Source organism: Typopeltis vanoorti, chromosome 15 (assembly GCF_054136105.1).
Source record: "Typopeltis vanoorti isolate ZY-2024b chromosome 15, IOZ_Tvanoo_1.0, whole genome shotgun sequence".
NCBI lineage: Eukaryota > Metazoa > Arthropoda > Arachnida > Uropygi > Thelyphonidae > Typopeltis > Typopeltis vanoorti.
In genome coordinates this window covers 100,973,739-100,987,870 of record NC_143563.1, presented here as the reverse complement: position 1 = coordinate 100,987,870, position 14,132 = coordinate 100,973,739, and the positions used below count along the sequence as shown (strand labels likewise).

Sequence of the window (14,132 nt, the reverse complement as noted above, 5' to 3'; positions counted from 1 at the left end):
TATACCATCCAATCCCACAGATGTATTGACATTGAGGTTCTGTAATAGACTAGTTACCTCTACCTCATTCATCACAATTCCAGTATAAGCTGTTGGTTCCTCCATTTCCGCAAAGCCACCACCTGGATGATATACTCTTGCAAAGTGCTCGCTCAGTAATTCCACAACATCGACTGATTCAGTTACCTCCCTACCCTCAGCATTTTTTAAGATCATTCTACCATGAGCATTTTTCCTTTTACTTGCAACATATTGAAAAAACTGTTTGGGATTCTCTTTAGCCTGCATGGCCAATTTCCTTTCGTAATCTGCTTTTGCTTTTCTTACCACCCTTGTTACCATCCTGGCCTGAGCTTTATACTGTTCATGCACCTGATGGTCACCCTTCTCCTTAAATTCCCTCCACAATTGTTTCTTTTTTTGCAGCTCAAGCTTAATAGTGTTATTCATCCATTTAACCCCTACCTGATTTATTATTCGGAGTCTTGGTATACAGTCAACCATTGCCTCCTGCAAACAGTTCTTAACCACCTCCCATGCACCATCAACATCCAGCCCTTGCAGTTTTACATGCCATGGCATTGAGCCAAGCACACACCTAAGCTTGTCATACTTACCAGCCCGGTAATTCCACATATACCCTGTCTTAATTGTAAATTCGACTCCTTTAGCCACCTCCCAAGTCATGACCTTATGGTCACTCTCACCAATTGGTGGCAACATGGTCATGTTCGTTACAGCTACATTCTCAGTTGCAATTACTAGGTCCAGCACTCTCTGCCCCCTGGTATTTTCCAATACATGTTGCCGTAGATAGTTGTCCCTTAATAACTGCATAAAATCCAATTCCTTCCTCCCATGTGCCCTCTCCTCTTTCCAGTCAATGTTACCATAATTGAAATCACCCATAATAATTACCCTCCTTCCATTCATTTCTTCTATTTGCTTATGCATACTATTCCCACCATCCACTCCATCACCCGGTCTATAGCAGCACCCAATTGTATATTTTGTTCTGCTAGATTGTATCTCACACCAAACAGCCTCAAATCTGCTTTTTTCCCCATCCTGCAGTTCAACTTCTATACTCCTTGGCTGAAGCTCATCAGCTATCATCAATAACACTCCTCCCCCCTTTTTATTCACCCTGTCACTCCTGAACACGCTATACCCATCGCATTCAATCCCACTAGCTTTATCATCTTCTGTCAGCCATGTTTCACTAATACCGACAACCTGTGGCCTGGAAGTGCCAACCATGGCCAAAAACTCTTCCTTCTTGTTCCTAATACTCCTGGCATTAGTGTACATGAATCGCAGAAGCCCATTTGTCCCATCCCTACTTTGATTCCTTATACTAATTATCCCATTCTGATTTGTTGTCCGTCGTACTCGCCCGGGCGTAATATACTCATTCATACACTTAACTGCCCCCCCTAAAGTCTGCATATCTACTCCCCCCCCTCTTAATAAATCTAGTTTCCCTGAGTCTGTACATCCACTTCCACATCATTCATCAACACTCTTTCAAGTCTCCGTACACCAACTCCATTCAAATGTAACCCATCCATCTTATATAAGTCCTTTCGCCCATCGAACTCATTCCACACATCCACAAATTCCACACCACTCTCCATGCATAACCCACGCATAAAGTCATTGGCAATTATGGCCCTCCTTCTAAACACTTCGCTGTCATACCGCGGTAAGATACTCACCATCCTAACTCTCTCACTCTTCTCTTTTGCTACCTCAAACAACTCCCTCACATCCTCTATCATTTCCATTTTGTCCTCTTTCAAATCATTCGTTCCTGCCACTATTATCATCTCTTTCACCCTCTGTTTTTGCAGTCGAATAGATTCGCTGACGTCCTTTATGTTCGCACCCGGCTGGTACGACTTCGTTAAACTCTCAATTATTACGCCTCTTAATAGCGAATCCCCATACAGCACTCGCTCCTTCATTTTATTGACGTTTACGTACATTCTATTTTTTGCCGTCACAGACTTCCGCCGGTTATTTGTCGGTACGTTCAACACACATTTTTGCATACGCTCCAGTTGTCGTTTGGCTCTGTGTATCGCGCCATGTAAACGGGCAATTTCGCTACTCGCATTTATCTCACCATTTTCATTATCGATCAAATCATCCATTCCTTCGGTGTTTCTACCTTCATTTACACTTTCAGCGACGCTCTCACACATATCTGGCACTACCACGCAATTCTCTAGTACACCGCCATTTTCTACATTCTGACTACCGTTAACGATATCAGTCTCGATACACGAAACACGCTTGAAGTCCTCATTCTCTTTACACTTTCTACACATATTAACTCCACTATCACTTTCTAACCAGACTCCTACCGCTCTTCGCAAGGCATACATCTCACAGACAGCACATTGCATAAATTCTTTTACATCAAAACTCTTAGAGAGTTTTATTTCAGCAAAAATGATGTCCTAATTTAACATGGAATTGTTATATTAGATTTAAGATCCTGGATTATCTATACCTATTTATAATTAACTCTTACTGAGAAACGTTATGTTGGTAGAATATATGCCTTCCATATTTTTGGCATTTTTAGACCATCATTATTGTTTAGATTAGGATAGTTGATAAGAATTTCACAGGTCGCCTTAAATTTACGTTCGTACCATGTTTTGGTGTGATGTAAACAGTATGTGCTTTTCCAGTCAATTCTATGTAATGTGTTCAGGGCATGATCACAAAGGCCAACTTTACCATAGTTATTAAATTTAATGTGTCATTTATATTCTTTTTTTCTGAAAGGAATTGTGCATCCTGTTTCTCCTATATATATGGCAAATTACAGTTGCAATGAATATAGTATTATTATTATTATTATTATTAGACACCTCCAGGGAGTCCAAGGACTCATTGAGGGAGGGCACCTGCTCAACAACTCTGTCTCCGCTGCTCAATCCACGAGCTCGTATATCTACGATATACGAGCTCAATATACGAGGATGGTCTGAAAGGTCTCGGCCCAACAATGAAAAAAAGAATTCATAATTTCAAAATTCTTTTTATTTTTCAACATAATCTCCCTTACGACTAAATTCTATATATTCCAGCGATACTCCAGCGCCATTATCACATCCCTGTAGTGGTTCTCAGTAAGATCTGCAAAATACCCCCTCTACAGCTGCAATTACTTTTTGATTCGAAGAAAAACACTGACAGCGAGGAAGAGTTTTAGTTTTGGGAAGAGATAGAATTCAGAGGGAGCCAAATCTGGGGAGTAGGGTGGATGTTCCAACAATTCATAGTGCAGATCCCTTAATTTTCACATTGCCAAAACACCTTTGTGGGCAGGTGCATTGTCCTGATGAAAGATGATTTTTTTCCTCTGCAAACTTTTCGCACGAATTTTTTCATCTAGTCTGGTTAAAAGATCGGAATAATATTCCCCAGTTATTGTTTACCCTATTCAAGATAATTAATAAACAAAATGCCTTTAGCATCCCAAAACACATGCCATGACCTTTCCTGCTAATGGAACCAACTTTGTCTTCTTTGGTGCTGAACAACCAGCTTCTGTTCACTGTTTGGATTTTGCTGTGTAATGGTGAATCCAAGTCTCATCCATAGTAATAAATCGACACACAAAATCAGTTTTATTCTTGTTAAAACGTTCCAAGCACTGTTCAGAGATTTTCATGCGAGTGCATTTTTGATCTGCTCTGAGCAAACGTGGTACCCATCTTGCACAAATCTTTTTCATTTGCAATTTTCATGCAAAATATATCATATATCATACACGTTCTTTTGAAATGTCTATAGTCTCAGCAATTTCACTCACTTTGACTCGCTGGTTATCCAATACCATATCGTGCACTTGATCAATGATTACACTTTTTGGACGTCCTTATCATGGATCATCTTCGAGGCTGATATGGCCATGTTTAAACTTGGCAGCCCATTTCTTCATTGTTGAAAATGAAGGAGAAGAGTGCCCATAAACTTTTATGAACTTCAAATGAATTTCTTTTGTCATTAAACCTTCTTTTACAAAGAATTTTATAACTGCACAATACTCAATTTTATTCATTTCAAAGGATACAGACAACACTTTTTCTTCAGACAGCAGTATTAAACAAACTATTTGATAGAATGACTTGCAATTTCACATGGATACTTATGACATGTACCAACTTAGAAAAAATAATCTTGCTTATACTGTTGCCATCTATGGTCAAGGCCAAGAACTTTTCAGACCACCCTTGTACTCTAGGGTTAGGGCAGCAGAGGAAGTGGATCCTTGGATGAGTTGAGCAAGTTCTTTTATTTTACAGGAGGTTTAAAGGTGGCTTTAAAGTTGTATGTCTGTAGTATTCTGTTTATTTTATCAGATATCTCTTTAACATATGGAATGGTTATGGTTTTATTGTAGTCTGGTTTATTTTTGTTTTTAAGTAAAGAATTTTGTTGATAGTATTTTGGACGTCCTTATCGTGGATCATCTTGGCTGTAGCCACTTTTTAGGAAGGTATTGATGATAACTTTTAATTCACCTTTAAGTGCTTGTTCATTAAAGAAAATCTTCAAAGCCTTGGTTTTTAGTGTGTTAATGACACCTATTTTTGTGTTGGGTGGTGGTAGGAGTTTATGTATATATATTGGCCAGTATGTGTAGGTTTCCAGACAGTGAAGACTGTCTGAAGGAAGACGTGTGACAAGTGTATCTAGAAACAGAACTGTGGTCTGCTTTTCAATCTTAATTGTGAATTGTATGCATTTGTATTGTTTGTTTAGGTGGCTGAGGAAAATGTCCAGTGTCTGGTAGCCGTGGTGCCAGATAGCAAGAACATCATCGACGTAGATACAATTACAGTTAAAATATTACATCTGTACTATGCTCATTTCCTGAGAATTTACAGTTTACCAAAGGTTCACAAACAAAGTGTACCGCTCCAGCCCCAGTTATCACCTAGCCAAGAAATCAGCATCAACACTCAAGGAGTTGTTGATTAACATCAACAACCCCCTCCTATATTAAAAACACACACTACTTTGTAAAGAAAATCAAAGACATCACATGGGAAAATAATTATTTATTAGTCAGTTTTGACGTCTCTGCCCTCTTCACAAATGTACCAATCAATGACACAATCCTTCTATTACAGGACAAATTTCTCCTGTTATCACAGCATTCTTTGCACATGTATTACATTCTGGCTGTGTTGTGTGGCAAAAACTTTCTACCTACAAAAAGAAGGCACAATCAATCATGGGCTCACAATTATCCCCCCACCACCACCCCAATTGCAAACTTTCATATGGAATATTTTGAGCAATGTGCTCTAGATTCCTCTCCTTTAAAACTCAAAGTCTGGCTTAGAAATGTTGACAATGTTTTTGCTATCTGGCCCCATGGCTGCCAGACATTAGACACTTTCTTCAGCCACCTAAACAAACAACACAAATGCATGCAATTCACAATTGAGATTGAAAAGCAGAACACACTTCCGTTTCTAGATATGTTATCACGTTTTCCTTCCGGCAGTCTTTCCTTCACTGTTTACCAGAAACCTACACATACTGGCCAATATATACACACATAAACTCCTACCACCACCCAACACAAAAACTAGGTGTCATTAACACACTAAAAAACAGGGCTTTGAAGATTCACTCCAAAACAAGCACTTAGAGATGAATTAAAAGTTATCAGCAATACCTTACTGACAAAATACTATCAACAAAAATCTTCACAAGACTTTACTTAAAAACAAAAATAAACTAGACTACAATAAAATTATAACCATTCCATACATTAAAGGAATATCTGATAATATAAACAGAATACTACAGAAATACAACCTTAAAGCCACCTTTAAACCTCCTGCAAAATTAAAGAATTTACTCAACTCATCCAAGGATCAACCTCCTCTGCTGGCCTAACCCTAGAGTATACCATATTCATTGAACCTGTAATTTGCCCTATATAGGGGAAACAGGATGCACCATTCCTATCAGAAAAGAGGAACTTAATTGACACATTAAATTTAATAACTATGATAAAGCTGGCCTTCCTGATCATGTCCTGAACACCTTACATCGACTGGAAAAGCACATGCTGTTTACATCACACCAAAACGTGGTATGAATGTAAATTTAAGGAGGCTTGTGAAATTCTTATCAACCATCCTAAACTTAACAATAATGATGGTCTAAAAATCCCAAGAATATGGAAGGCACATATTCTACCCATAATCTTTCTCCCTAAGAGTTAATTATAAATACGACTATAGGTAAGCCAGGATCTTAAATCTAATATAACAATTCTCATGTTAAATTACGACATCATTTTTACTGAAATAAAACTCTCTATATGGAATTGTTCTCTGATAGATCCAATAAATAAAATGCAATTATTTTATTTATTTATTTATTTATTTAATTTTTTTTTTCACTGGATGTCAATCCAGTGGAATAACAGTTGATCAAATCACTGTCTCTTTGACATACTGTGTGAAATGTAACATTGCTTGTCTCTATACATACATGTCGATACTCCAGATGATGTCCTTAATATGAAGGTCGAAACGTCAGGAAATTAAAATAAATATTTCTAACACAGTTGTAGAGTCCATAATTTGTCTAAAATGAACCTGATCACTTGATTGCAAACAATTGTGAACCAATTACACTGTTTCCATTCTCAATTCCCAAGGATCCAGCTCTACATTCCAACATACTACTATTGCATTAAAGTACATCTTAAACAGGGTTTGGTGACATCTCACATCTTTGTATCATACCTTTAGATGTTACAAACTCAGCTGATACAAGTCCTTACACTTAACATTTGACACATAATCATAACACTTAATCAAACCGATGATTTACTGGCACTCATCAATTTCATCAAATCCCAGAGTCTGCTAATAGGAACTGAATCATATGCCTTTACAAGGTACATAATAATTATGTATATTTCCTTCCCTTTGACCATAATCTTTTCTATGATCTCTCTTATGATGAAAATATTATTAATACAGGATTTTCTGACAGAAAAGCTAGCTTGCTGATCTGATCCACAAAAGGTAATACAGCAATACCTCGCATAGTCCGGATAATCAGTTCTACCCATATCCCAGATTGTTTGAAACTGGACTAATCGAGAAACTAAATACATACAAAAAATTATAATTGGTTCCAAAAAGAAATATTCTCCCTGTTTTTCAATAAATAAACTGAGATTAATAAATTCAACTGTCTTTATCAAAAATAATTAAACAAAATATACATGTTTTTCATAATTCATTTTTTATCATTATCATCATCAAATTCCTGCCATGTACCCTCAAGGGGTGTACAGGATATGACAGTACTACATGAAAAAATTACATCATCACTAACTTCCTATCTACAATTTTCCTCCAAATCAGTCTGTTACTTGTCAAGACTCCAACATTATCAGATCTTATATTTCTATCGTCTCAGGCACTTTGTACCGTATCAATCCACCTATATCTTGGTCTTCCTCTGGGTCGTTTTCCTGGCAACCTGGCAGAGAACACTTGTTTTGCTAATCTTTCCTCTCCCATTCTATTTAAGTGACCATACCACCTGAGATTAGCTCTGCTAATGCATTCCTGGATGCTGACAATGTCAAGTTCTTTCCTAATATCCTCATTTTTAATATGATATTGCCATTGATGCCATCTGTTCACGCCTCTAATCTTTCTCAGGACTCTCATATCTGCGGTCACTAGTCTTTGGTCAAGTGTTTTACTTCTGACCCAGCTCTCAGATCCATAAGTTAAAACTGGTTTGAACACTGTCTTGTATACAGCTAATTTAGTGTTCCGACTAATTTCTCTCTTATTCCATATGAATTTATTCAATTGACTTTCCACCATACCAGCTTTGCTGATTCTGTTGTCTATTTCTATATTTAATTTACCATCTTCAGTAAAAATTGTGCCTAAGTAGCTGAAATGTTTTACTTGTTCCACAGGTTCTCCATTCACAACACAGTTGACATTTTCAATGATTCTGCTTATTTTCATTGTCTTTGTCTTTTTATTGCTGACCTTCATACCATATCTATTACAACAGCAATTGAATTTAGTCAGAGAATCTTGCAGACTTGTAGCGGATTTATTTAGAAGTATAACATCATCCGCATAAAGCAAAGAGCTGACATTAACATCTCCAATTTTGATATCAGGTTTAATACCACTTTCCTTCATAATGTGATCCATATAGATAATGAATAACAGAGGGGATAATGTACATCCTTGTCTCACACCAGATTTGACATTAAACCATCTTCCTGTACTTCCTTCAATTCTAACTGCTGACTTACAACTCAAATAAAGACTAAGTATTGCTTGATATAATGCCCCATTGACACCATATAACTGCAGCGTATTGAATAGCTTCTCTCTTGGCACCTTGTCATATGCCTTTTCCAAATCGACAAAACTTAAATACAGAACTTTGTTTATATTCCCATGCTTTCTCGACTATTTGTCGTAAAGTGAAGATCTGATCCTGACAGCCTCTATTTGGCCTGAATCCAGCTTGTTCTTCACCAAGCTTTTCTTCCATAATTCTTCTCAACCGTTTCTCAAGTATACTGGCATAGATCTTGCCAGGAACACTCAGTAGGGAAATACCTCTGTAATTCTCACATTCAGTTTTATTTCCCTTTTTATATATGGGTACTATGAGAGCTCTACTCCAATCATCGGGAATTCGTCCCTCTGTCCAGGCTTTCTGAACTATGCAGTGCAGCCACTGTAAGACTTTTATACCACCATACTTCAGATATTTGACCACATTTCTGGTCAAATATCATCTACTCCTGCTGCCTTTCCACATTTCAAGCCTTTGATGGCTTTTTCTACTTCAAGTATGGATATGTAATTTTGACTGCATGCCTGGTCAGTGTTTATTATCACTGTGCTGTCATCACTGCTTGTTTCATTTAGCAGTTTTTCAAAGTAATTACTCCATACTTCAAGGATATCTTTTTCTTCCGTTTTCATGTCACCTTTATCATCTCTAACTCCTTTTACATCACTCTTTCCTCCATTCCTTAGCTTCTTCAATAACCTCCAGAATATTTTGCCACCTTCTTGATATTTATTTTCTATATACTTGCCAAAGTCCTCCCATGACTTTTGTTTAGCTAGTTTTACACACTGTTTAGCTTTCTTACATTTGTCTCTGTATTCTGTAAGAGTAAAAGCTGACTTATTTGCCAGGAACTTTTGATATGCTTTCTTCATTTTCTTCACTGCCTCTTTAACTTCCTGTGTCCACCAGGGAGTTCTGATTTTTTCATCCTTGTACACAACCTCACCACATGCCTCTCTGGCTGAATCAATCAATGTTTTCTTCAGAGTTTGCCACTGAATCTCCAAGGTTTGATTCCTGTTCTCAAACTCTTTCATTTTCTTTTCAATAATCTTTCTGTATTTTAGTCTACAGTTCACATCTGAGAGCTGCTCAACTTTTATTCGCTTTAAAATTTCTTACATGTTATTCTTTTCAATATGAAATTCAATTTTATCCTGCTCAAGACTAAATAGTGATCACTTCCAATTTCAAATCCTCTGTACACTCTGGTGTCCTGCACCAGGGAGAAAACATCACTATCAACAATAACATAGTCAATGAGACTTTTCTTATTCCTAGCCTCTTCTCTCCATGTGAATTTGTGCACATTTTTATGTTGGAACATGGTGTTAGTAATAACCAGTCCATGTCCTGAGCAGAAATCCAACAGATATTTGCAATTATTATTAGCTTTGTTCTTTTCTCCAAATTTTCCCAAAATATTTTTGTATGTCTCACAATCATTTCCTACTCTGCTATTTAGATCCCCAACAAGGACCAACTTTTTCTTTTTCATTGTGCCAGTTCCTTTTTCTAAAGCGTCAAAAAATTCCTCCACTTCCACCTTAATAGAACCTTCTGTAGGACCATAGGCACAAATAAGTCTCATTGTCCAGTTCCCCATTCTCATATTTGCCCACATTACTCTACTTGAGACTGACTGCCATTCAAGAAGATTAGCCTCGTATTTTGTGTTGAATAGTATGGCTACACCTTCTTTTCCTTGATTGTCATTGCCTGAATATAACATTTTGTATTTATTGCTCAGAAAGATCTCACCAATTTTGGTCTTTTTTGTTTCAGTCACTCCTATTATGTCGTTCTGGTACTTATCTGATTCCTCAGCTAGCTCCATTTCTTTGCCATTCAGGTTTCTTACGTTGATAGTACTGATCTTTAACTCTAGTGATGTCGAGTTGGGGTTTGTTTTCAGATTTGTTCCATTAGCTGACTTTTCGCTGTTCGCCCTGGTTCCCTGGCGAAAACAACGGGGGCCTTGTTTAACTGGGCGATGCCCTAACCGGCATGAAATTTTGTCATGTTGTACCATCATTTTTTATTTTGGTTTAACCAATAAGAATACAATTTGATCCGCTAAATCCCAAATTGCCAGCCCATCCTCGTTCGTTCAGTATCAAAGTAGATATCCAACACGGTGCACTACGAGATGGTGAGGATTGGACATTAGGTCAGAAGCCCTGGTCGGTTCTCCGCATTCCTTGAAAGGCTATGTGGAGGTCTCCTCTCAGTTATACAGCTTTGACCCTTAAGCACCCCATTCATTTTTTATTCTCTAAAAATTACAGTATCGATGTCTGCACATTTTTCTTCTTTGGTTTTTTTCTTATCATACATTTCTTTGTAGCAACGAATTGCATTGTTTATTTTTCGGCAAAATGCAAGGCTGTGTTCAATATTGGGATCAACTTCCATAATATGCCCTGACAAGGTTTCAACCATTCCAATAATTTTTGATAGTTGTTCAGCTGTTAATTCTCGTGCTGGCACTTCAACACAGTTGTCCTCCCACTCTTCATAAACCCGTTGTTCATCCATGTTAATAAGTGTTTCATTATCCAGATCATTATGTTCGATTTAATGCACTCAATTACGTTGACGGAATCTAACTCTTTGAAACCAAGGTACTGTCCAATTTCCACTATGTTATTAGTGACTTCAGCAAAATGAGTTTCAAAACCAATGAAAACATTTTACACAATGTGGTATGATATGTTTCCATACTGCTCTCATATTGCTTGCCATTAATTCATGCCATGCTTCAGCTATATTTTCGATAACGTTTCTGATGTTGTAGCTATTCCAAAATTCCGTTAAAGTAGGTGCATTTTCTCCTGTTGTAGCTTTTATGGCTTGCAAAAAAGTGCGTCAAAAATAATATTCCTTAAATGTCGCAATGACACTGTGATCCATTGGTTGGATCACCGAAGTCGTATTTGGTGCAAGAAAAGTTATTTGTACATTTTCATTTAAATCGCAAAGACCAGTCAGATGACCAGGGGTATTATCTAGATCAATAAAATCTTAAAATCTTATCCTTTTACTCTGCAATAACGTTCTGTTGTAGGGCAAAAATAGTTGGTGAACCATGTTCAAACAAAACTCTTGTGACCCATTCTTTCTTATTTGAATGCCACAACACTTAAGAGCTCTAGGATTTAATATGAAATCCCCTGCTGAATTTCCACCTAATAACAGTGTGAGATGGCCTTTTGAAATTTTATAAAAGTCATTAAAAGATCAAGTCATTCTAAAGACTTAATCCTTTGACTTGAATTTCCATCTGACTAAGCAGAACTCGCTTTTCAGTTGTCTTCGATCCATATGGATAATATCCCCTCCATATTTACCATTCGAGTGCTTCTGGTTTTAGTCACTATTTTTGATAAATAAGAAGCCGTAGCTATCCCTTGTGATTTGTATATCTTTTTTTTTGATAAGTTTTCGCACTGATGACTCGTCCATTCCTTTTTCATGGCCTATTTTAGCAAAGGATGTACCTTCTTCATGAAGCTTGATTATATCGAGCTTTTGTTCTAAAGTGAGCCATTTACATTTCTAGGTGAAGAATCACTTTCGTGTTTTCTTTTTGCACTCGTTATGTAGTTTTTTTTTAAATGGGATTAAAATTAATTATCACAAATCAACTTTACTGTACATTTGCACATCGAAAACTGATAGACATAGCAGTTAATTCAACATTAAAGTTCACATATGTCCACTACTTACTTGTACTATACATAGCTTATGCATTAAGACGTTGAACATAATGCCGCGTTTACATTCTCGCCAAGTCTAGGTACATCCATATACAATGGGGCATACCCGAAAAAATTGAAATATCGTATCGCATAACTTTAAAACCGCATAAAAATAAACCACACAAAAAGAGACTTGACTGTATAAAGGGAAAAAACTGAACATTTATATATGAAAAAATAATTTTGTGTACTAATTTTTTAGGATTTAAAACCGGACTATGCAAGGTATTACTGTACTCTTCTTTAACCTTGTAGTTATAATTTCACTTAACAATCTACTCACGGGGCGATCACACTAATGCCTCTGTAATTTGAAGGATCATTCTAAACAAACACACGTAATAGTCATAAGTTTTAATAAGTAAATATTTCATCCTAAGTATCTTAGGACATCATCAGTACAGTTAATTCAAACAATGCTAGGAATAACATACAGTTAGGGCGCATAATTACAATGGAATACCAATATCCATGCAATTACATCTTATATCATCATCATCAAATTCCTGCCATGTACCCTCAAGGGGTGTACAGGATATGACAGTACTACATGAAAAAATTACATCATTACTAACTTCCTATCTACAATTTTCCTCCAAATCAGTCTGTTACTCATTCAAAAGTTTTCTAAATGATCATACAGATCCTGATATGCCATGGCCTTCGCCTGTCCCACAACTCTCTTGGCTTCTCGCTTTTTCTCTCTGTTCTCTTCCACTCTTGACTCATCCCACTTCTGTTTTGCCTTTGCCTTCCTCTTAGCTTCCTCTTAACGTTATTTTAATAGTGTTTCAAAACATATTTCAGTTGTAATATGCTATTTTGTAATTCTCATTGTTTCTTAACTAGATACCCGAATGGATAAAAGAAGAATTAAAATATGCTGTGCAAGCAGATATGTTACTTTCTACTAATCAAAGTAAGAGAAAAAATAAAATTTCACACAACAAAATATTATTGAAATGTTCATGATAATTTAATGTGCTGCAAATCAAATTTTTGCATATATAATTTGTAGAGGTTTTTATATCATATTCTTTCATTTTTGCTTACAATTTTGATTTAACTTTTTTTTTATATTGATTCATATCAAATCTGCTTTTTATGTTTTAATTTTAATTCTGACTACAAATCCCAAAAATTCAGTCCACAACCTTGTTCTTATCGCTTTTCCCATCAAGCAACACTCACTCAGCTATTCTCAGCCAAGAGTCGTCTGGCATTATAAGAACAGCAAGTAGGATGTCCTCTGAGATTTCTATGCCTCATTCACATGATTGAGGCCTTCCAACCCAAGTATATGCACTGAATGCATCACTGAAGTAAGTAATCTTCTCTGGAATGGAAGCACATATTTCCCATTCCATTCTAATTTCCCATACCTTAAATAATCTCTGGCTAACCAAAAGATGTGCCAATGCTGTAGAAATGAAGAACCAAGTATATCTCAACTGGGTATCATCAAGAACTCTGAATTCTCTCACCACTTAACCAAAGCCCAAAATAGCTACAAGAAAATTATCAATGCATCAAAAACCAGTTTCAAAAGAGCCAAAACAGGAAACTTGCATTATGCCCAAATGGCAGCCATGCATTTTGGTCTCTGGCCAAAGCAGTTGTCAGTAACTTTTACCCAACACTACTACTGAACCCAGATGGGTCTATTGCATCATCATCATCACCCACAGAGAACATATGATGCACCATCAAGACTTTAGGAAAAACAGTAGTTTCCTTGCTTCGACCTCATTTGCTGTTTTTAGTGACTGCGTGCACATGTCTTAATCTTATGTTTCCATGAAGATGACAACGTGACGTTGTCGAAATATAGGAAGTGTATATTAAAGTTTATTTTAATTTATATTCCAGTATACATTGTGAATTCCTTAATTTATTTAGTAATCATGTGCAACCAATGTATAAGCCTTTCTACAAGAATAACACTATACTTAATATTGCCTTCCATTC

General features: G+C 36.6%; 1 protein-coding gene across 4 annotated transcripts in view; it reads left to right on the top strand.

Annotated features, from left to right (window-relative positions):
- LOC150099031 (serine/threonine-protein kinase Nek8-like) overlaps positions 1-14,132 on the top strand; it is a 1,046,903-nt gene that overhangs the window by 905,790 nt on the left and 126,981 nt on the right. For all 4 annotated transcript variants that reach the window (XR_016549512.1, XM_090405252.1, XM_090405251.1 and 1 more), the window contains one exon: positions 13,014-13,083. Coding sequence is in view for 3 of the 4 variants with exons in the window: in XM_090405252.1 (XP_090261378.1) it covers positions 13,014-13,083 (70 nt within the window). In the remaining variant the exon portion in view is untranslated. The remainder of the gene's footprint in view (positions 1-13,013; positions 13,084-14,132) is intronic.